Source organism: Manduca sexta, chromosome 23 (assembly GCF_014839805.1).
Source record: "Manduca sexta isolate Smith_Timp_Sample1 chromosome 23, JHU_Msex_v1.0, whole genome shotgun sequence".
Taxonomy (NCBI): Eukaryota; Metazoa; Arthropoda; class Insecta; order Lepidoptera; family Sphingidae; genus Manduca; species Manduca sexta.
In genome coordinates this window covers 10,664,702-10,686,282 of record NC_051137.1, presented here as the reverse complement: position 1 = coordinate 10,686,282, position 21,581 = coordinate 10,664,702, and the positions used below count along the sequence as shown (strand labels likewise).

General features: G+C 33.5%; 1 protein-coding gene across 1 annotated transcript in view; it reads left to right on the top strand.

The window, feature by feature from the left end:
- The window catches only part of LOC115454384 (long-chain fatty acid transport protein 4-like), a 37,271-nt gene extending 17,729 nt beyond the window's left edge, over positions 1-19,542 (top strand). Inside the window, exons 2-14 of the mRNA XM_037441782.1 lie at positions 1,008-1,175; positions 5,750-6,000; positions 6,166-6,316; positions 7,008-7,245; positions 7,493-7,742; positions 8,025-8,226; positions 8,833-8,943; positions 9,513-9,594; positions 11,253-11,383; positions 15,499-15,649; positions 16,774-16,931; positions 17,131-17,284; positions 17,943-19,542. Coding sequence (XP_037297679.1) covers positions 1,113-1,175; positions 5,750-6,000; positions 6,166-6,316; positions 7,008-7,245; positions 7,493-7,742; positions 8,025-8,226; positions 8,833-8,943; positions 9,513-9,594; positions 11,253-11,383; positions 15,499-15,649; positions 16,774-16,931; positions 17,131-17,284; positions 17,943-18,100 — 2,100 coding nt within the window. The 5' untranslated portion in view covers positions 1,008-1,112 and the 3' untranslated portion in view covers positions 18,101-19,542. The remainder of the gene's footprint in view (positions 1-1,007; positions 1,176-5,749; positions 6,001-6,165; positions 6,317-7,007; positions 7,246-7,492; positions 7,743-8,024; positions 8,227-8,832; positions 8,944-9,512; positions 9,595-11,252; positions 11,384-15,498; positions 15,650-16,773; positions 16,932-17,130; positions 17,285-17,942) is intronic.
- Positions 19,543-21,581: the final 2,039 nt, after the last annotated feature.

Genomic DNA, 21,581 nt, shown 5'->3' with positions numbered 1-21,581 from the left:
TTCGGCGGGTGAATTTCCTTAAAGGTCAAACCTGACCGTACGTAATCCGACGTGCAATTTAGTGTAAAGTATGATTGACTTAAATTACACTTGAAATGTAGTTATTATTGTTTTTATCTTTTTGTTTACATCAGAAAACCCGTAAATTAATAACATACTGCATCTGATGGTAAGTTTATCATTGCTAGAGCACACCTAGAATACCGCCGGAGTGGAGATGTTAATCTTCATGGAAAAAACGGGGATCTTTTTCTATAGGTGCGGCGTTAGCGTGAGAAACCACGGAAGACAAAAATAAAATCTGTTGTACGGTGGTTGGCCTCGCGTTGAGTCGGCCTAAAGTTCCTATAGTGAAGTAGGTCACTAATAATTACTTCACTGCTAATTTTAGCACCATCGCCTGTCACAATATCCACTGCCGAATCTAAGTAGTTTAAGCTTATGTCTTCCCTGAAAAGAATCTGTTGGGAACGGCTTCCAGTGACTTTTTGTGATCTTTGTCAGGACATCATATAAAAAAATATTGTTTGAGTAAAATATTTTAAAAATACTGCCTCATAATAAAACGTAAAAATGAAATTTCGCAAATTAATAATTCTACGAACCCAATCTATCAGTTAGTTACATGTAAAAAACTGATTGTGTCATTCGGATTTCCGTCTTATTTGGCACTGAATAATTAATTCTGTTCTCATTTCCTTTGTCATTTTCTTAAAAATAATATTCATTATATTAATTAATCACGTAAATCCAGTCGAATGGCAGTTTCCAGTATTTTTGTTTGTTTACAAGCAAAGAGAATGTAGCCACTGCATGGACGTTATATAAGTTTTATTATGTTGTTTTTTATGTTTTCAGCTACTTATAACTACCTCAGTAGTTTTAGTAAATAAACTGAATCAATATTGTATTCCTAACAAATATGCTTTTATAATTAATGCAATGTCAACATGACCATATGTACAAGTCTTTTTCCTATTTACTAATAAATCGTTATTTTCTTACAGAATACAATAAGCAGTAGAAAAAATGTCCGAAGTACCTAACTAAATATTACAACAATATACTTCATTATATCAAGATACCAACAATAAAGGTATTGCATCACTAAGATGTCAAATGTCGAGATGACTCTAGACAACAATATGAATAAAACTGACAATCATAAAGATGAGGTGAGTTTTCGTAGCTAATGTATATAATTATTATACGTACAACATTGTGACTACATAACCAGATTTCAGAAAAATATAAATTTTCCTTAATCTAAGTATCAGTATCAGAGGATTGAGGAGTTCTCTATAGGAATTTCGAGGGTGTTTGAAGTATACCAATCCGCACGAGGCCAGCGTGGTGGACTAAGGGCTAATCCCTCTTAGTAGTAGAGGAGAGCCGTGCCCAATAGTGGGACAGTATATAATATAGGGCTGATATTATCATATATAGGTATCAGTATGAATAATAGTCAGTATACATAAAACGCAATTCCTATCGGTAAAATAACATTTGAATTCTGGAATTATTTAAAAATTTCAATCCCAGGTTTCCTTTTTTAATGTAAAGTAATGCACGTGATGCTTACTTATGAGGTATTTATTACATTTTACAAGTAGCTAAGAATGTTCACGCACTGTTCTAAAATAATCAGTAACATGCACTGTCTCTCCAGATTAAACATTTTTCTATAATCGAATTTCTTTCGAAGCCTCTGTTTTAATAGGTTCTAATGCGTTACTACTAAGATGTATCACACAGCAAAACCTGCTTCCGTATTTGTACTATGACTATGTTTAAATAACGAGCGTTAATTGAAATGTTTGAACTGAGTTAATGGCTGTTTAATAATACATTAGTGAAGTAACCAATACGTCAGTGATCAAATCTACGTAAAAATCGTATGAGTTGGATTGTTTTGCCAGGGTAAGAATTTGGCCAATCGACGTATTAATTTTGATGATTTTATGGAAAACTAGTATTTCGAAAACGATACCAAATACACTCCCACATAGCTTTTTACTGATAATTTATACGTAATGGCCCAGGAGTGTCCAAAAATGTTTTACTTTTCAAAGAGGTCCAGCCTTCGTATATAGTGTTTTACAGTTGATAAATAATTATTTAATGGAATAATTCCTAAATTTTTGAAGTTATAAATAATGAAAGTCAAAATTGAGTGTAGGGTTTAAAATATTACTGTTGAATAATGATAAATTTAAAGGTCGGATAATGTTTTTGTAAACGTATTTTATATATAGTATATTTAGAGGTGTCTTCGTAAACATATATTGTTTCTTTTGATATCCGCCGAGTAGCGTTGTTGTCTTGTGTGTGTCAAAAACATGTATTGAACAGTTCGTTTAGCTTATCAACTAATAAATATATATTCAAGAAATCTTACTCAATTTTACTCAAATATAGTCATAACCCAATAATTACAAACAATTCCCAATGATCATTGATATTGGTTTCGTACGCCAACGCACGCAATCTATATAATCAAAAGTGTAAAAACGCAGTATAAACAAAAAAGACACAAATTTCCTTTATCAATAGTTTTTTGCGGCTTATACTTATCTTCTGACGTCAGTTCAATTTGTTTTGTTTTATTAATTGTATGAATGTTTTCCAAGTTTACGTGTTTCAATCCTTAATAAATACAAAATAAATTTTACATACATAACATCACGCATTTATCCCCGAAGGGGTATGCAGAGGCGCAACTAGGGCACCCACTTTTCGCCAAGTATGTTCCGTCCCATGATGTGATAGGGGGCGAGCCTATCGCCATATCGGGCACAAATTCCAGACTCTGGGCTGATACTGAGTAGAAAAACCCAAATATCACTTTGCCCGACCCGGGATTCGAACCCAGGACCTCAGAGCGCTATTGTACCGGACATGCAATACAACTACGCCACTGAGGCAGTCAAAATAAATTTTGATCCCTTTAATATATCATTACATACAGGGATGTTATGGATATGTAATTTCGAAACAGGATACGGATATGGATATCGGAATAAATTTATATCGGTTTCGGATACGGTTGCGGATATGTAATTATTTCGGATTATCCGTTAGTTTCGGATAGTTTCAGTTACGGATAATAGATTAAAGTAAAATAAAAATAGTATGTAATACGGTAGAGCGTGGATAACTACCGTTCGTCGTTCTCGTCGATTAATAATTATCGATGAACTAATTGGGGGACATCCTACTAACTAACGGGACTAAAAAAAAAACAAAATATGCAAGATTCACGTGGCACGCGAGCGGTAAAACAAAAACCTGTCGTAACATATTATTCACAACTTATCCGAAATTTTTGTAACGGATACGGTTAATAGTCCATTGAAAAGTTACATTTGGGGTTGCGTTTTTTAGAGGACGCAATTTTATTTTTTTGAAGTGTAGGGGGGGTCAGTCTAAAGCTAAAACCAAGTTTGTGGGGTCGCCACCCTTGTCCCACGGCCGCCATCTTAAAAATAAGGGTTGAAATGGTTTTTACCATGTATCTCTTAAACTATTTATCTGACAAAAAAAATGTATAAACATTTTTTGATGCAAATTAAATTCTCTACAACTTTGGTCTAGTAACTTTTGTCGTAGAACTATAAATAAAAAAGTTATAAGCGAAAATGTTAAGAAATTCAATGTTAAGCAATGTCCATTGCAACGTCATCAGAACATGTGTTTATAAGGTTCATAATACTTTTTTTTGTACTCTCATTAATACCCAAATACCCAAGGGGCCATTAGGGAACAAAAGAACATCTGCCTGCTATTATTATTATTATTTCTAACCTCTCTTATTGTAAGAATAGCTGATAATATTGTGTTGAAGTTGTCGTAAAAAAAGTAGTTTTCACTAAAGTTAAAATCGTGTCTAAAATCATTCGAAATCGTCTTCACAATTAAAATCAGAATAAAATACATCCGCACGTACAGAAATATATAGCACAACTAAAAGATATAAGTTGAACGAAAAACGTTAAAATTTCGTCATATTAAATTTTAAAGGCCGAAATATCCATGATTATTAATTATTTTTACGTTTTTCTTTCAACTGCGAGAACTAATCACTAACTAGACGTGAATTTAAATTCTTTACTTGCCAATACTTGTTTAGTTACCCAGATTAAAGGTGAAACAAAATGTATGAAAATGAACCTTGAGGTATCGCCCCTCTATTTTGGGACTTTTATCATTAGGTGAAAAGTCAGTTCCATCGTATCCTAATCGATATATTACACTCCTCACTCACTGATGCATAAATATATGTATTAAATGTGCTAGCTTTTTCTGAAATGAGTTCTAATTTATTTTTATAAAAATCTTAAATTCCAACATGCAGTTCAATATGATAAATTTGTATTTTTCATAGCAATTCGACATACATTATTTGCACTAAATTAATTTTCTATATTTTTATTTTCGTTTTCATTACTTATTACATTCCATATTTCATTTGCTGCTTCGCTGGCTATAATTTTTTACAAGTCAAAAGAATATTTAGCGTTCGCTACTGCATAAAAGGAAAATGTATTTTACTGCTTCATTTAAACGACTTCACAGATGCCCGGAGTCAGGGTAGACCGTGATCGGGTTTGTAAATTTTGTTTTACATTACTTATTTTATAAAACAGAATTCATATGCTTGAACACGGTTAAATCTGACAACTGACATTGGTTTATTTATTTTTATGCAAATGGGGAAAATTTTTATCGCCGTGTTACTTCGTAATTGGTAAACAACTAAAAAAAACTTCAGTTATTTGTTATTACTATTTCAAGTTTTGTGTCTTAATTGATTCATTACGTAAAATTTGTTTAGAAATAGGTTTGTATAAACCGCTTTTGAGGAACTTGTAAGTGACGTCATTGTATAACTGTTTCTTGTGACGCGATATCTTCCTACTGACCCTACGTTACTATGTTATTATGGACTGGATAGGGGGTCATCTTTAAAATAAACTCAACACAAAATAACCCCTAACAAATAAAATGTATATATTTTTCTTTAACTATATTTCAACTAAGTACTCACGTCGGGGTATCACAAAAAAAAATGTTCGACCCCTAGGTGTGGGGTTCACCACGAGGACACTTGGGTCAAAATATGACTAGGTAAATAATTATAAAACATTTTTTTTCTTTTTAAAGGATTTTTGGATTATTTATTTCAATATTTCTAAATTACATTATATTCGAACAAAAGGCCTCGATCTTCATCTAACATTTTATCATTCAGACGATTCCTAACAACCCAAACACGCTATATTTATAAGTTCCTGAGGAGTTAAGAATCCCGCAGAAACTGCAGTATCAGTACAAGCCAGCCATGTTTTATATATATTACCGAAGTAACAGTATATGAAAATTCAAATCAATTGGACCTGTGAAAGTAGGAAATGTGATAATGATCTTCAAACGCCTGAACAGATCTCCATAAATAACAGCTAAAAAGCGTCTCGATCACATCGCCTTTAAAAAAAACTGCAACAAAATCGATTCATTCGTTTGGAAACTACAATGTCACAGACAGACACACATATAACATACTTTTTTGTGTTAGGGGGTAAAATACGTCCGGTACCTCCATGCCGGGAGCAATGAGCAATCAAAATTTATGACTTTACGTAATCTACACGTTATGATTCACTGATATTACACATATCTTATCGTATTTAGTGATATGATAGTAAAGCTATAGCAACAAATTGTAACGACAATGTTTTCGATACAACAGGTCAAACAAAACGGAATTGATGTGGAAAGAGGCAATTTTAAAAAACCAGAACCGAGTAATATACCTTGGAGTAAGATAATTGTCGTGATGTTGGCTTTGGCAGTCCTCGTGGCTGCGTGTGCAGTGACCTGGATATTCCAGGATTGGCAGACAAGTCTCCAAGTGTTTGCCATTCTGGTTGTGGTGTACCTTATAGGATTCTACTGGAGATGGTTGTACGTCGCAGCCAGGACCGCCCCGCGCGATTTCAAGTAAGTTTTAACAAATTTATTGCGACAATCGTCAATTGTTTTTTAGTAATTAATTGTAATATGCATGTTTAATATAAGGTGTATGGTTATTTTATTAAATGTGCACGAATATTAATAAGAAAAGGAATTTGAGAGACTATTGTTGATTATATAATTTATTCACAGGGCTTTGTGGTGTTATATTAAGATTTTGAGGTTATCAAGAACATTCACTAAGAAGAAATGGGCAATGCCAGATATTTTCCATCAAATGGTAAAAAAGCATCCCGACAAAGCGTGCTTCTTATTCGAAAACGAAACGTGGACTTTCAAACAGGTCAGTATGAACATGATTAGTTTTTTAGTATAGGTAACGATTAGGTATTAGGGGGCTTTAGATATAGGTAACGACAATTAGGATCGACGTATGAAGAAAGTAGAAGATATTTTATATCTGCTTCAATGCCTACGTGACCAATAAATTATTTTATTGTAAAGATAGCCTCACTTTCTATCCTTTATCTCCTAACAGGGTGGAATCGAGATGTGAACATCGTGGTTAAAATATAAATAACTGTTAATTGTTAAACCATTAGTGCTTTTTTGGGTTTTACCTACCGTAAATGTTACTTGGGTATTTTTGCTAAACCACGTCACCATTATTTTTCTTTCTTATTTAAGTCGGTACTTACACGCCTTCTTAAGCATATAGTTCATTGTTGTTTACTTACCGGCCTAAATATTTACACATTATCTCGTGCGAAAGGTTATCTAAAAACGACATCTCGCTATGTCTAGTTTAGAGTAACAGCTCATCGTATTTAAAGATCATTAATATTTTTTATATTAATGAATTTCGAATCTTCTTGTCGCTGGACACGCGTTGTCAACTTGTTTCTGTGACTGCACCATATTTAAAACAAAGTTCACATCGCACTAAAAGTTGTAATAATTTTAGATTTGATGCTAGTTTTATTTAAACAGCTTGACTTTCTTTTTAATGGCGCTAAGTACTGATAAAATTCCAGGTGGAAGACTACAGCTTGAGAGTTACTGCTGTACTCAAAGCACAGGGCGTTAAGCGTGGAGATGTAGTCGCTGTGATGATGAACAACTATCCCGAAATGCCGGCTATCTGGCTCGGCGTCACTCGTATAGGCGCTGTTTCCCCCCTCATCAACACTCATCAGGCAGGCAACACTCTCCTTCACTCAATCAATGTTGCAAAGTGTGATATCGTGATCTACGGAAGCGAGTTCCAAACAGGTCGGTCGCATGGCAAATATTTGCGTAAAATTATTTTAATATGTGTGTCAAAGTAATTTGCTTCTAAACGTAAATATTTTAGTCACGATTTTGTCGTTGCTTGGGTGATTTATAGAAAAATATTTTAATAATATTATTATACAATCTAATGCTATGCATTTATTTAAAATACTCATAAAATTGAATGACGGAAGTGGTAAAAATGTTACGCATTTTGCGGATGAATTGATAATTTCGTTTTTTGCAGCCTTCGATGAAATATCTAAAGAATTGAACCCGAATATTAAGTTGTTAAAGTTTATACGCCGTCCCCTGAACACTTGCGACTCTAGCGTGAAAATTGTAGAGTCGGTTAATGATTTCACCAGCATGCTTGAATCCACTACGCCTGCCCCGTGGTCTTTGGCCGATGGAGATGGCTTCAATGGAAAACTGTTATACATCTACACCTCAGGAACTACAGGATTGCCTAAAGCAGCTATTATATCTTCCTCGAGGTTATTTTTTTATTCATTTCCTATCAATTTTGTTTGTCGATATTTGTTTTTTCTTAAGTGACTTCAACATTTAACTGCCTAATTGAATTTTGGTCCTTTCATTTTCCACTGTACCAAATGTAATTGTTATTGCATCATTAAAATTAAATATAATTATATATAAACAAAAAGTTAGAGCTTATTTATAGAGTATTTCATTATATATTCTTGCGTTTGATTTTATTAAAGAATATTGTTTTTTAATTCAAGGTATTTTAAATTAAAAATAAAAATTTATTACAGAATGGTGTTCATGGCATCAGGCGTCCACTACTTAGGCAGTCTGCGAAGAAATGACGTCATTTATTGCCCTATGCCCTTGTACCATTCAGCCGGCGGTTGCATCACAGTCGGGCAAGCGTTCATATTCGGTTGCACTGTCGCATTGAGGACAAAGTTTTCGGCCTCTGCATACTTTCCAGATTGCATTAAGTTCAACGCAACGGTAAGTGAAAGTTCAGTGAAAGGAATACAAGATGATATTAGTTCACATAACAATGAAGTTTGTAAGCATAATGAATGGGATTTATTGTGGGAACGTGAAATTGAAATGTAAAACGTTTATTGAAGTATAAACAATGTTCAATGGCTTGAAAATGTTTTTTTTTAAATGTTTCACTGTAGTCGTTTGTTCCATTATTACTTTGAAGCAATGAAACGGTAATGCTAGTCAGGGATAGCGAGCTGCTAGCTCTGTTGATGATAGAACTTTGTAGGTTATCGTTAGTCATTATTAAAGCTTTATAGAGCTGTCTAAGCTCGTAGAATGTTAGCTTTTACTACAATTTATGTATGACTCAACCTTTTTCGGAACTGAACTGAATTGTTTAAATTTTAAGCGGCAATCAGTGATCTTCTGAGTAAGGCAATTTAAATCTTTGATTTCATAAGAAAATTTATAACAATATAACTACTTTATAAAAAATATAGTTAAATATAAAATTAAAGTAGAAAAATCTGGCTATTTCTAATATGATTACGACTCATTTTCGATATATTCTATATTATGCGATAGACTCACTACCCAGTATCAAAGTACGTTTTGTTTCAGGTTGCTCACTACATCGGTGAAATGTGTCGGTACGTGTTAGCAACACCTCCCTCAGCCACAGACAGACAACACAAAGTACGCACAGTGTACGGCAACGGAATGAGGCCTTCAGTAAGTATTAAATTGGGAAATAGTTAACATTACGGAGTCTGCATTCAAAAATTGTGGTGCACGTTTTTAATTTGGTCTCTCGGGGAGTCATCTCCACTAGTTAATGCTAAAAATGACGATGTTAATATTAATTTAATTGCTTCAATGTAATGTCAATATTACATTGACATAGTCGCGAAATAACGACCAAACTCCTTAAATAAAGATTTAAAAAAAAAAAAAGCAATTAGGCAGTTGTTAGCTTTCTTTGCTTTGCTTTGATACTAGTCGTAACTGTAGGCTATAAACGTAACCTCTTATTGAAACAGGATTCTTAAATTCAAACGTGTTAGCAGGGCGTTAGGTAACTTTTACGTTTCACGTCTGTAATTTTTGTATTTATAAGTTCCTGATGACATCGATAGATTATTTATGTTTAGCACTTATTTCCGTTCCATATAGTTATTTAAATCTCTAATCAAAACTAGTTTTGCGTGATTTGTGACCAATTTAGGCCAAGGTTGAGATCAAATCTGCATCGCCCTTGAGATTTTTAGGTTATTTAACCAATGTTTATTTTATTTTTAAAGGTTTGGCCTGATTTCGTAAAGAGGTTTAACATTAAAAGGGTTGTGGAGTTTTACGGAGCTACTGAAGGCAATGCGAATATAGGTAAGCATATCTACCAAATCTATATCTATCCGTACTAATAACAGTATAGTAACAATTATACATAGCTGAAGAGTTTGTTTGTTTAAACGTACTAATCTCAGGGCCTGTTTGTTCCAATTTAAATATTATTTTAGTGTTGATTAGCCCATTTATGGAGGAAGGGAAAAGGTTGTATAACATCTCGCTATAACCAGTAGGGTTAGATAGAGAGATAGAGAATAGGGTAGAGCATTAATGAAAATTTTTGCAAAAACGGAGAACATTTATTTCTTTGTAGAGCTTCGGTTGCGTGCGCTACGTCAAAGCTACGTAACAATCATGAATGACGGAATTGTTCCTCTTAAAAAATAAAAATAATATATATTATAGAACAAAGTCACCGCACCGTCTGTCTGTCTGCCTGAACGCGATAATCCCAAAAACTACCGAATAGATTTCGATGAAATTTGGTATGGAGACCCTGAAAGGACATAGACTTCCCATCTCGGGAAAATATATAGCGGGACTGTTATCCCAGAAATCTATCTCTTTCGTGTAAGCAAAAGCCAATCCCTATTATTTTGTATTTAAATGTCAAATGGTAGAGAATACTTAATGGGTACTTAATACATACAGTGAATTATGATTATGTATTTCCTGTCATATTTTATCATAGACAACTAATAATAATTTATATTCAAAATGTAATTTATGACGTATACTATATCTACTCGCGGACGTAATAATAAATTTGTTTTATAGTTTTTCTATTGGGTTTTAGTTACGTGTTTATGTTTCCGTATTGAATTTTTTGCCAGTCAGTTAATTACCGGATATAATTTTGAATTGCATTAATTAATTATTTTGGACTGGCTGACATTTAGGAAAAAAATTACAAAGTTAATTAGAAATGCTTTATTTTTCTGCTATTCTATTATTATACTAGCTTTTGCATGCGGCTTCGCCTGCGTGAAGGAGTTTTCCGGGATAACTTTTTTTCGATTTACTTGATGTGTATCGTTATATTATGACCAAATTACACAGAATAATTATAAATACTTAGTAGCCTATATGTTGGTATGGTGTATAACCAATATTATTGTAAAGTTTCATCTAAATCCGTTCAGTAGTTTTTTTTTTGTGAAAGAGGAACAAACGTACATACATATATCCTTACAAACTTTCGCATTTATAATTTTAGTAGGATTAAATATGAATGGTCTGGAGGGTCTAAAAAGTCGTATGTTTTAAATGTATAATTAATAAAGCCGGTTTTGTATTGTCACCATGATTTGTTATGTAACTGGTATTTCACGTAATCGTTTAGTCTTGATATTGATTATAATTTTTTTTTGCTATTCTGAATTAATTAAAATAATCACATAGGTATATTTTATTTCATCATAATAAATTCGGCCTAGTCTTACTACTGGCTATATAGGTATAGTTGTATATTGTTGTATGGTCAAGGAGATTTCCCTCAATTCTCGAAAAGGGTTCATACTTGCGGATTTACTTAAATAAATACAAAAATAGCTCTCGTTTAATTGTGCTAAATTTTTAATTACACTCAGAGGGGGGGGGGGGGGTTCTAGATATTCGGGGCCCCCTTTTGCGCGAGTCCGTAACAATTGCTACTAATGCAAGGTAAATGGCATACTTTATTTTTTTTTTCTTAGTGAATGTCAACAACAAAGAAGGTGCGATCGGATTCGTGTCGAGAATAATTCCCGCTGTGTATCCCATCGCCATTCTCAAAGTGGACGAGGACACAGGAGAGCCGATCAGAAACTCGAAAGGATTATGTCAGGTGAGTGCGTTATATGTCAAAGATGATGAATATTTTTATAATAAACTTAAAAAAGAAAGAAAACAAAGTGGCACTTGTGTTAATTTTTTCGTATAATATGGTAGCCATATTGAAACTTTAAATTATAATGTATGTACTGAAATATTTAATATCGAGGCATGATTGACTATGTATAGGGTAAAAATGGCTATAAGGTATTGATGCCCAATCTAAAAAATCACATTTCCGCTTATTAGGTGAAAATATTTTGTTTGTACGTTTTATGTAGTTTATAATAACGAAATTACGTCTAAACTCAGACTAAAGAGAAGCAAAAAGTAATGGAAATGTACCTACATACAATCATACAGATCTTAGTTAAGTAAGTAGGTATATGGCCATTGTGTTAAATTTAGGATAAGACAAAAATTAACGTATGCCTACTCAATAACGTGCCTGGGTTTATTATACTTTAAAAAAAATGCCTATCTCCGAGAATAGTTAGTAGAGGTTATATTTGATCGGGGTGATGTGCCCATATAGAATCAGCATATAAAGATAATGTAAATTTTAAATATACATAATTTTGTTTGAACAGCTGAATTCGATCGAGATAGTATGATTGTTATAAAAATCTTACGTGAAGTGCCAGTGTGTTTTACGATTCGGGTAATGGCTAAGATTTCTAGACGGTCAGTATCTATCCATATGCTCTATTCCTTTCCTTTTAGGGATGGCAATCCGTATAGTATTTATGAAACTTATTTAACCATTGAAAAATCCCGGAGTAAATACAAATAAAAATATTTATTGAAAAGTAAATTTACAAACTCATCTCCCTTTCTTGTTGCTATGGCATTTTTTCAGACACATCCAGGTGAGCTGGCTAATAGTATTTAAAAAAAAATACGAGGTTTATTATGCTAGAATCATTTCTTATGAGTTTAATATGTAACGTTTAATTAAATGTAGATCTTTGTTAATTAATAATTATAGTTCTAATTTTATTGTTTTAAAAAAAACAATGGCTATTACATGTACTTATACTTACTTAATTCTTGTGTCATTACCTCAGATAAACCTGTCAAAAAAAGTCTTATATAAGTAGGTCTGTGATTTTCCATAATGCTTTTTAACGGCGATACTATTTTACAATATAAATTTAACCAAACGAATATTTAATAATGTTAAATGTGTCGATTGAATAACGAAGTATGGGGATCAAAGATGTTTTTATTACATAGATACGTTGTCCGAGCTCAATACTGGCAAGACGAAAGCAAGGTAATTGTCCAACATTAACTTAGTCAACCTCCAATATTTGACTATATTTTAAACCAATCACTGAGACTAAAATAATAAAAGAATACTCAATTTACTTACATGTTGACTAAGATGTGTGTAAAAATAGAAATTAACGCGGGACATTAAAAGAATAATATGTTTGTTACATAAATACATGTTGTCATACATACTGACGTATGATTGGTATTTAGTGTACATATCGATTTTAATTGTTTAATAGTTGTTAAAAAAAATCTTATATTAAACTAAAACGTATTGGTCGGTTACTGAAATGCATATTTTTTTTAATACTTATGTTAAAAAAGGACCATGTTGTCGTATTCTGTCTCGCTTAAGTAATCTTTATTTTTCTTGTTGCTTATTCTGTTCTTAACATTTAATTGAGGGTTATACAATTTTGTATTTGGAGTTGTAAAATCCATAAAGATGCAAATGTTTAGTAAATAAAACGACAACATATTTTCTTGATAAATCATTGTCTTATTCACTCAAGAAAAGTGGTGGCTAACTGATATAGTTCACAAAGTGGATTGATCGCAGTTTGCGACCACCAAGACTTTTTCTAAAAAAATTATGACCACAAACTAAAATGAGCTGATTACGTAGGCTTAGTTGATATTCAGAAGTCGACCACAAGATTTCTAATGAGTATTTTATTTTTAATTATTTAATAAAAATAAAGAATCAGGTAACTATGCACTATTCGTATTGATTATTAATTGATATTTAATTGTGTTTAATTTTCAGTCAAAAATAGTATTCTGTATCTATAAAAGTTGTTTTATTTTGTACTTTGTTTTTATTGTTTAAAATAATGGTCGCAATACTTGTAACACAAAAACACACAGAGGTCGCCATCTTAAATAAGTGGTCATAAATTTTGACTATGTTTGCACGTTTCCTCTAATTTTTCATAATTTATGAACAGAAGTGCGACGTTTTATATTTTGTCTTTTAGCTAGACTATATTTGGAACCAATTTGTATTGGCATGTAAAATACATATAATTTTACTTGACTAAAGCTAACAATTCAACAAGCGGTCGGTAATAAAAATACAAACAAATGCTAACTAACTAATTTATAAACAAAATATTCATACTTAAATAAAACGGATGTTCAGACAATATACGTTGTATAATGTTCTATGTAGTAAGTAGTAAAATAGGTAGAAATCTATAGGTCTTTTGTGGGATTGAAAAACAATAATAGGTACTTGTTGAATTAATTGATTATACGATTTTTTGCTCGCGGCTTCGTCTGCGTGAAAGAGTTTTTCCAGGACAAAAAACCGTTATATATTTTCCCGGAGTAACAAGCACTTATATAGGTAGAGTAGCCCATGTACTTCCCAGGGTTTTAAACTATAAGTACCTATTTGTACCAAATTTCATTGAAATCCGTTTGTAATTTTTTTTATTTATCGCCTTTACACAGCCATACACAGCACCGGACTTTGTTTTGTACATGAGAATATTTAAGTTAATTTAAAGTAATTAACCTTTTTTTTATTAAAGCTCGTGATTAATATACTGAAGCGATAGATTCGATTAGCTTACGTAAAATCTCTTTTAAATATCACTAGGGAATATTTCATCTTCAAGAGTAGAGTTTTCTTATAGTAGGTTTAAACTCCGCCACGCTTTTTATTTTTCTAAGTAAATTTTAAACGCCGATTGTGTCAACTTTTTGTGCCAGATAATAACACCTTAATATATATAAAAACATACGTTTTATTACGGTTGTTGCACGCAGATCGTGAGATAACAGTAAACAATCGTGGATTAAATTCCCACGAAAAGATAAACTTCTCACGGGTTTCCAACTCTCTGAGGCTGGATTTAGTACCTGCTTTAAATACAACTAACAGCCGTTTTCAACAAACGATCCCTATCTCAATCTTCAATCCTGATTCCGAGAATGTACTTACCAATCAAACTAACTCATTTGTACCCATGTCAAAAAACTTTGTTCTAATTGGTTCATATTTGAGATAAACCGAAAAAAGCGTTTCAAATCGTTTATTGAAAATGGCGTTAGGGCTAAGTAACAACTAGATCGAAAATTAGATATATTTGTTTGAATTCATGAACATGGTTTGATGTATCTACTACGTTGTTATTAATTATAGTACCTAATTATTAATATTTAACAGAAACAGAGATTAAGACTCTTTAAGGTTGGTGATCATTTATCACTGCTGCCCATTAAGTTTTACGAACAAGAAATGCACAGGAATCGTGCGCAGGTACTTTAAATAACGTGTTGACCTTTAAAGGCGCAGAGGATATTTTCGTTATTTTTAGCATCGGGCAAGCTCCTTATCCGTAAAAATGCAACATCAAAGCCAATATTTAATATAAAATCAGAACCTTCCATTTTGAACTAGAACATAGCAAAAGTTCGTTACAGATTGATTATAATCTATTCAGATTATAATAATCTATCATTAGCAGTGGCGAAGGGTTTCGAAATTTTTCGAAAGGGAAGCGGACACAAATTATAGGTATTAATACTAACTACAATAAAATTTTAACCCACTACGATATAAATATTAATTATTTATTAATTAATAATAAAATTTATTTAAGTAGTTTGCTTACAAATTATATTATAACAAAAGTGAAGCCGATACGAATCGGGTTATATGGATCCTTCGCCACTGATCAATAGATATCCATCATTATACTATTTACCAAATAATTGACTATAGGTTAGCGTGGTTGAATAGAGCCTAAACCTTTTTATCAGTAAGGGGATGCCGTGCTCAGCAGTAGGACATGGGAATATTATTATAATTATTTATTAATTTAAACGTTATTTTAATTTCAGTTGGCAAAACCACATGAGCCCGGAGTGTTTATTGGTAAAATCCAACACGACAATCCTGCAAGAATTTTCCTGGGATACGTGGATAAGCAGGCGTCTGACAAGAAAGTCGTCAGAAACGTGTTCCGATTCGGCGATTCGGCTTTCATATCAGGTAACCAAAAATTTCCGTAAAAAAGAAAATATATTCCCTATTATTCGTAATTATGCTGTAGTTATTTTTCGTGGCGAGAGACCACTTATCATTCCAGAAGGTATAATTACGAAGAAAGTGGGTTTCCTCAGTTATGGTTTGCCTTCGGAGGGGTTAACGAACTTAACGATAATAAATGCATAAACTCGTTTGCATGTCTCCTGGGGCATTGATCGGCCGTTTTCTTATTCCATATTAAAGTCTTTTTTGGTCGTAAGAACAAACATTACTAACCTAAAATGAATTTTATTCTCTAGACTATAAATGTTACATAGTTATGTAACGGCTTTCCTTCCTTGCTTCTCATGATTAAGGAAGACGGAGGTATCGATGATAAGTTAGAATTTACACTGGTTTGAAGGATGCTTAACTAAAAAAACAAAATGTTAATTTTCCCAAATAATTACTCGGAATAACATTTAGGGGGAAAGTAGCTATATATTTTATTTTTCGGGTAATTCAAGTGATTTCCTACAAAGAGCGTCGGAACAAGTCCACTGCCGCAATTACCTAGATTACAGTAAATTGCTAGAATCGACCTTAATAGATCCTAAATATTGGTTATGCTATTTATGCGAAATGATTACTCTTTACTACTAGAGTTGTTATTCAAGGACTGTGCTGGCACATAGACTATAATTTTATAGGCTTGTAGGTACAAGTTTTTGTTAAATTCGATACAAAGGCAATATTACTATTTTTTAATGTTCATAGTTAAACCGAGGGCCAGAGCCATAGCTATAGGTATTTTAATTATTAAAAGAAAGTAAATTTCAATACAAATCGCCGTTCGTCGTCTCTATAAAGATTTTGATATGAATATGCTTTTGCAGAATACTAATTATTAAAGTCAGTAGCAAACTTCTATTTGTATACCTATATAAAAAAATCTATACGAAGAATATATCACGAAATTAATTTATATTATATTATAGTTTATTGCTACATTTTGAATCTTAGGGCGCATATATACTGGGCGGATCATGATGAATTGACTTAGAAAGAATACCGATGTTTACCTTCGCTCATTTTGTATATTTTAATTTAAACAATATTTTAATTTATTATAAAATATATTTTTACAGGCGACATCCTGGTGGCGGACGAGCTCGGCTACCTGTACTTCCGCGACCGCACCGGCGACACGTTCCGCTGGCGCGGCGAGAACGTCTCCACCACTGAAGTCGAAGCCGTCGTCTCGAGGTTCGCGGACCAAAGAGACGCTGTGGTGTACGGCGTTGAGGTTGGTATTTGAATACTTTAATTATAGTTTGTTAATTATCAACAAATTCCAATTCTATTCTATAAAACCAACACGAATTACGTCGTTACGAAGTAAAGGATGTCTATTTCAATTACTTCATTATTTTATTAACAGTCTTCTTACTAACCCTAAAAGTTACATCAGCTTCAATTATTTTCAACTTACCTATTTTTTTTAGATTGCTAATACTGAAGGCAGAGCTGGCATGTGCGGCATCGTGGATGCAGAGGGCACGCTCGACCTAGATAAACTCATTAAAGACATCGCCAAGGACTTACCCAAGTATGCGAGGCCAGTGTTCATAAGAGTCATGCCCAGCGTCGATATGACTAGTAAGTACAGATTTTTTATTCTGTTATAGCAAAATGACCACAATCGACACTAGGCCAGCGTGCAGGGATAAAACCTCTCAGTAGTGTAAGCCCGTATCTAGCGGTGAGATAATAAAATACAAGTCGATTGAATCGAGTCTATTGTACCTAATATCAGGCATAAGGAAGTCCAAATATAATTTCAACCAACAAACGATGTCGAATCCTCCACCGGTCCTCAATATTATGCTGGTTTATCTTACTTATTATAATATATCATCTGAAGCCGTAACATGACTTGTTAGATTGAACTATTAGAGGGAATTTTCTTATAAAAGGTCAGTGAAGAAACTGTACCTCTACCTACCTGTTTTTAATTACAAGGCAGATATCTTATCACTTTTAAGTATATAGTCTGAAGTCTGTACTTTGTATGGTATTAGAATTCCTGCATTTCATGTTATATAATAGGAGATTTTATGTAGATATTAAATATATGATACTACGCCAGTCAGCAAATTATAGATTGTAACTTAGGTCATCTATATACAAGTAGGTATAATATTATATTTTGTACATTGACTACTATTTATATTAAAATATCTGCATTGTACTCGTATCTAACTTAAGGTAACAAATGTCATATATCAGTGTAAAATATATATTTTTTTATTTACAGGTACGTTTAAGCTGAGGAAAGTCGATCTCCAAAAGGAGGGATACAACCCAGCTGTGGTCAAGGACAAATTATATTATCTAGATCCAAAATTAGATAAATATGTACCTTTAGGTCAGGAAGAGTTCGATAAAATCCAGGCGGGACAAATTAGACTGTGATTTAAATTTTAAGATTAATTTATTTTGATATTCACTTAAAATGTACATTCGGGTAAGATATGCCTTTGTAAAAATATATTATTTAGTTTTGTAAGAGTTAGAAATTGGTCTATAATTATAGTTATGATATATTTAATAAATGAGTTACTATTTTGACAATAGGTCAAGTGGGATATTTTGTAAAAATCAATATGCACCTTAAAACTTTAGTGATAATGACCATCAAGTTTGTTAAAACATTGCAATGATAAGTGATGAAAATAAATTAATTTATATTAAAATTCTATAGTAATAGACAGAATAAGGCCCATCACTGTAAAAGACTGGCAATAAACATAGTTTAACAACTGCCCAAACTTTATATGTGAGAAATAATTTAAAATGGTTTCTGCTAGAACATTTTTTGGTTGATAACTAGTTATATTTTTGTACTGTGTCCGCTCAATTACGACTACTACTCTAAATTAAATCACATTTTTCATTTCATCTCTTGACATTTATAAATATTTATTTATCTTAGAATCGAGCTGTCCAATTTTTTTTTTAAATATATGGGTACTTTATCATTTTGCGATAACGTCTGTAGTAGAGCAGGCGACAAGCCGTCTGTGAAACTAGATACTCGGTTTCGTTCCTGTGTATAAATAAGTTTTGTGGTTATTATTAGCAAATTCATGTTTTGGGTTTGGCTGTTCTAAAGCATCATTTGTCGTTAAATGTTTTCCGTAATCCTTTAATCTGCTCACAAAACCAAATAAGCATTTTATTGTAGATTCAAAATTAATGTGTGACAATTTATTAATTTATTTACTGCAAAGAAGTATCAATAGGACATAGGCAGTCTTACTTATTAACTTGTTTTAGCCTTAAGACTCAGTAAGACTTGGTTAAGAATTGTTTAAATATCTGTCAAAGACATCACCGGTTTCCTCGTATAAACTTTATAGATCGTGAATTTGTGTTTTAACTAAGCATAGTTTTGCGAATTTTTTATAAGTAAGACTGATTTTCCACAAACGGCTTTTTATGTGACAGAAATTCTTACCTAAATAATTTTTATATACTTACTTGGATAGAACTCAAAAACGAGCCTATTGAAACAAATTGTTTAATTTAAAGAACTTCAACTATGAAATTTTTAAAATTTTATTTTATTTACATTTTACCTACACTTGATATGAACGCGTTCGAAACATAAATTCTACTTCATTGGAACTCACCATTTAAATTTATGTAAAAAAAAAAATTAGTTAATTATTTATTCCACCTCCTTTGACGAATCAATGAAATTATTTCTATGGGCTACTTTGCCACGACACGACTTTATAGTTTATATTACTTATAAATGGAGGGGTCTAAAATTATACTTTTAATATACAATCATGTTGAAGTCGGTTGTAATTTGTTCGAAATAAATGACCAGCGGCCATACAAACAGCGGACATGTTCTTTCATTTACTTAAATCATTTGTTTAATAATAATAAATGCATCTTAAATTTGTTACTTCTAAAAGTGGGTTCCAATGAACTGTCTCACCGCTAACTACGCGTGAATTGTAAGAATTAACCAATAAAAATAACTTACCTGTAACCATGTAAAACTTTATTCTGATTGGTCCATTTCCGTATGAAACGGGCGGCAGCGGTTAAGATTGTTTTAAGTTATCGGCCATTGGACCCAAGTAATATTACTGTATTAAGTAACTATATTTATTTTGGTTGGTAAATTATTAAAAAGAATTTCGGCTTATAGTTAGAATGAAAAATGACAGTTATAACAACTTTACTTTGTGGGTTCGGGGCGAATTGAATTGTAAAAGCGCGTGTGATTGACGACTAAGAATTTATTATTATTTGACACATAATCAATAATATACAAAACTACACAATATAAACGCAAATACATTTAGGGTCTAAAGACGGTATCGCGACGGAGCTCGGGTGATGCGTGTACGCGTGTGGCGAGGGCCGACAACGGACTGGCGACGCGTCCCCGAGCCGCTACGTGGCTGTCCATTGGCCGAGCGGTAACGCGAGGCCGTTGTTAAAACGCTCCGCGCATGCGCGCTACTCGCTCGGCGCGTTTTAAAATTCGGACACGTTATATCCTCCCCCTCCGAGTCACTACAACGACCCGTTGGTGACTCGGCAACAACAACATGACGTGGCCGTCCGCGAGGGCGCCGAGGCTGTACTGGGGCTGAGACCTGACCAGACTCACTATTATACGGCTTCAAATCAGAAGCATGAAACTTTCCTAAAATTTGGGCATCTAAGTCACTGACTTCGTAAGTAGTAGGACTAACAACTTTACTTATTCGATAAGGTCCATCACGTTTGGGCATAAATTTTCTGGTCCTACCTTTGGATGCATCACTGAGTAGATGAGTAGATACAAGTACTAAATCACCTACATGGTACTGTGTAGTCTGTCGCGTCTTATCAGCATACTTTTTCCTATCATCTTGACGAAACTCAGCCCTATCTCTAATAACATCCCAGTTATCTATGAACCTACGAAGGTATGGGGTGATCTGAGGGAGGAAATTCTCTTTATCTAATATGGCTCTTAAATCACACTGCGCATCAAATGGGGTTCTCATTTCTCTGGCGAACATAACGTGCGCGGGACTGGATCCTAGGGTGGAACACAGGGCACTATTCATAGCAAACCGTATTGAAGGCAAAAATTCTGGCCATCGGCGGTGCTCATTTCTCACTAGGATCGAGAGCTGTGTCCGTAAATCCCGATTCTTTCTCTCTGCAGGATTTGCCTCAGGGTGATATAAAGGAATAAGATTTTGTTTGATGCCAAGTATGAACATGCATTGTTGCATGGTGGCTGAGATAAATTGGACACCATTGTCTGATATGACTCGGCGCGGGAATCCATATCTAAGAAAATATTCACTAATAAGCACGGATGCACATATCTCTGCAGTCGCTTCTTTCAAGGCAAATAATTCGACCCACCTGGTGGCCGTATCTTCGACTAATAATACCCATTTCTCACCATGTTCGCCGTCTGGCAAAGGCCCAAAAGATCGATGGCGAGTACTTCTCCGCGCTGATGAAGGACTGGTGTCTGTAGGAGTCCAGCGGGCTTCTGATTCGATGCCTTGTATCGCTGACACTCTTCACAATTCTTTAGATAATCCGTAATATACTTACGCATCCCCACAAAATAATAATTTCGGCTGATGCGATTAAAAGTCCGTTCTACACCTTGGTGTCCGGCTGTGGGGGCATCGTGAAATTCCTTTAGGATCTTTTCACGCATAGTAACTGGCACGACGAGCTGTGGCTGTTCACTATCTGAATCTGGAAGATAACGGTAGAGAACTCCTTGGTTCATGATGTAACCTCTATCTAGCCATTGAACGTTGACTGGCCCGGAGTCTTCAAGACTGTTAATAATTTTGGCAACCTCGGGATCTTCTAGCTGCTCCTTACGGAGTTCAGCGGCGCTTGCCCGTGGTAA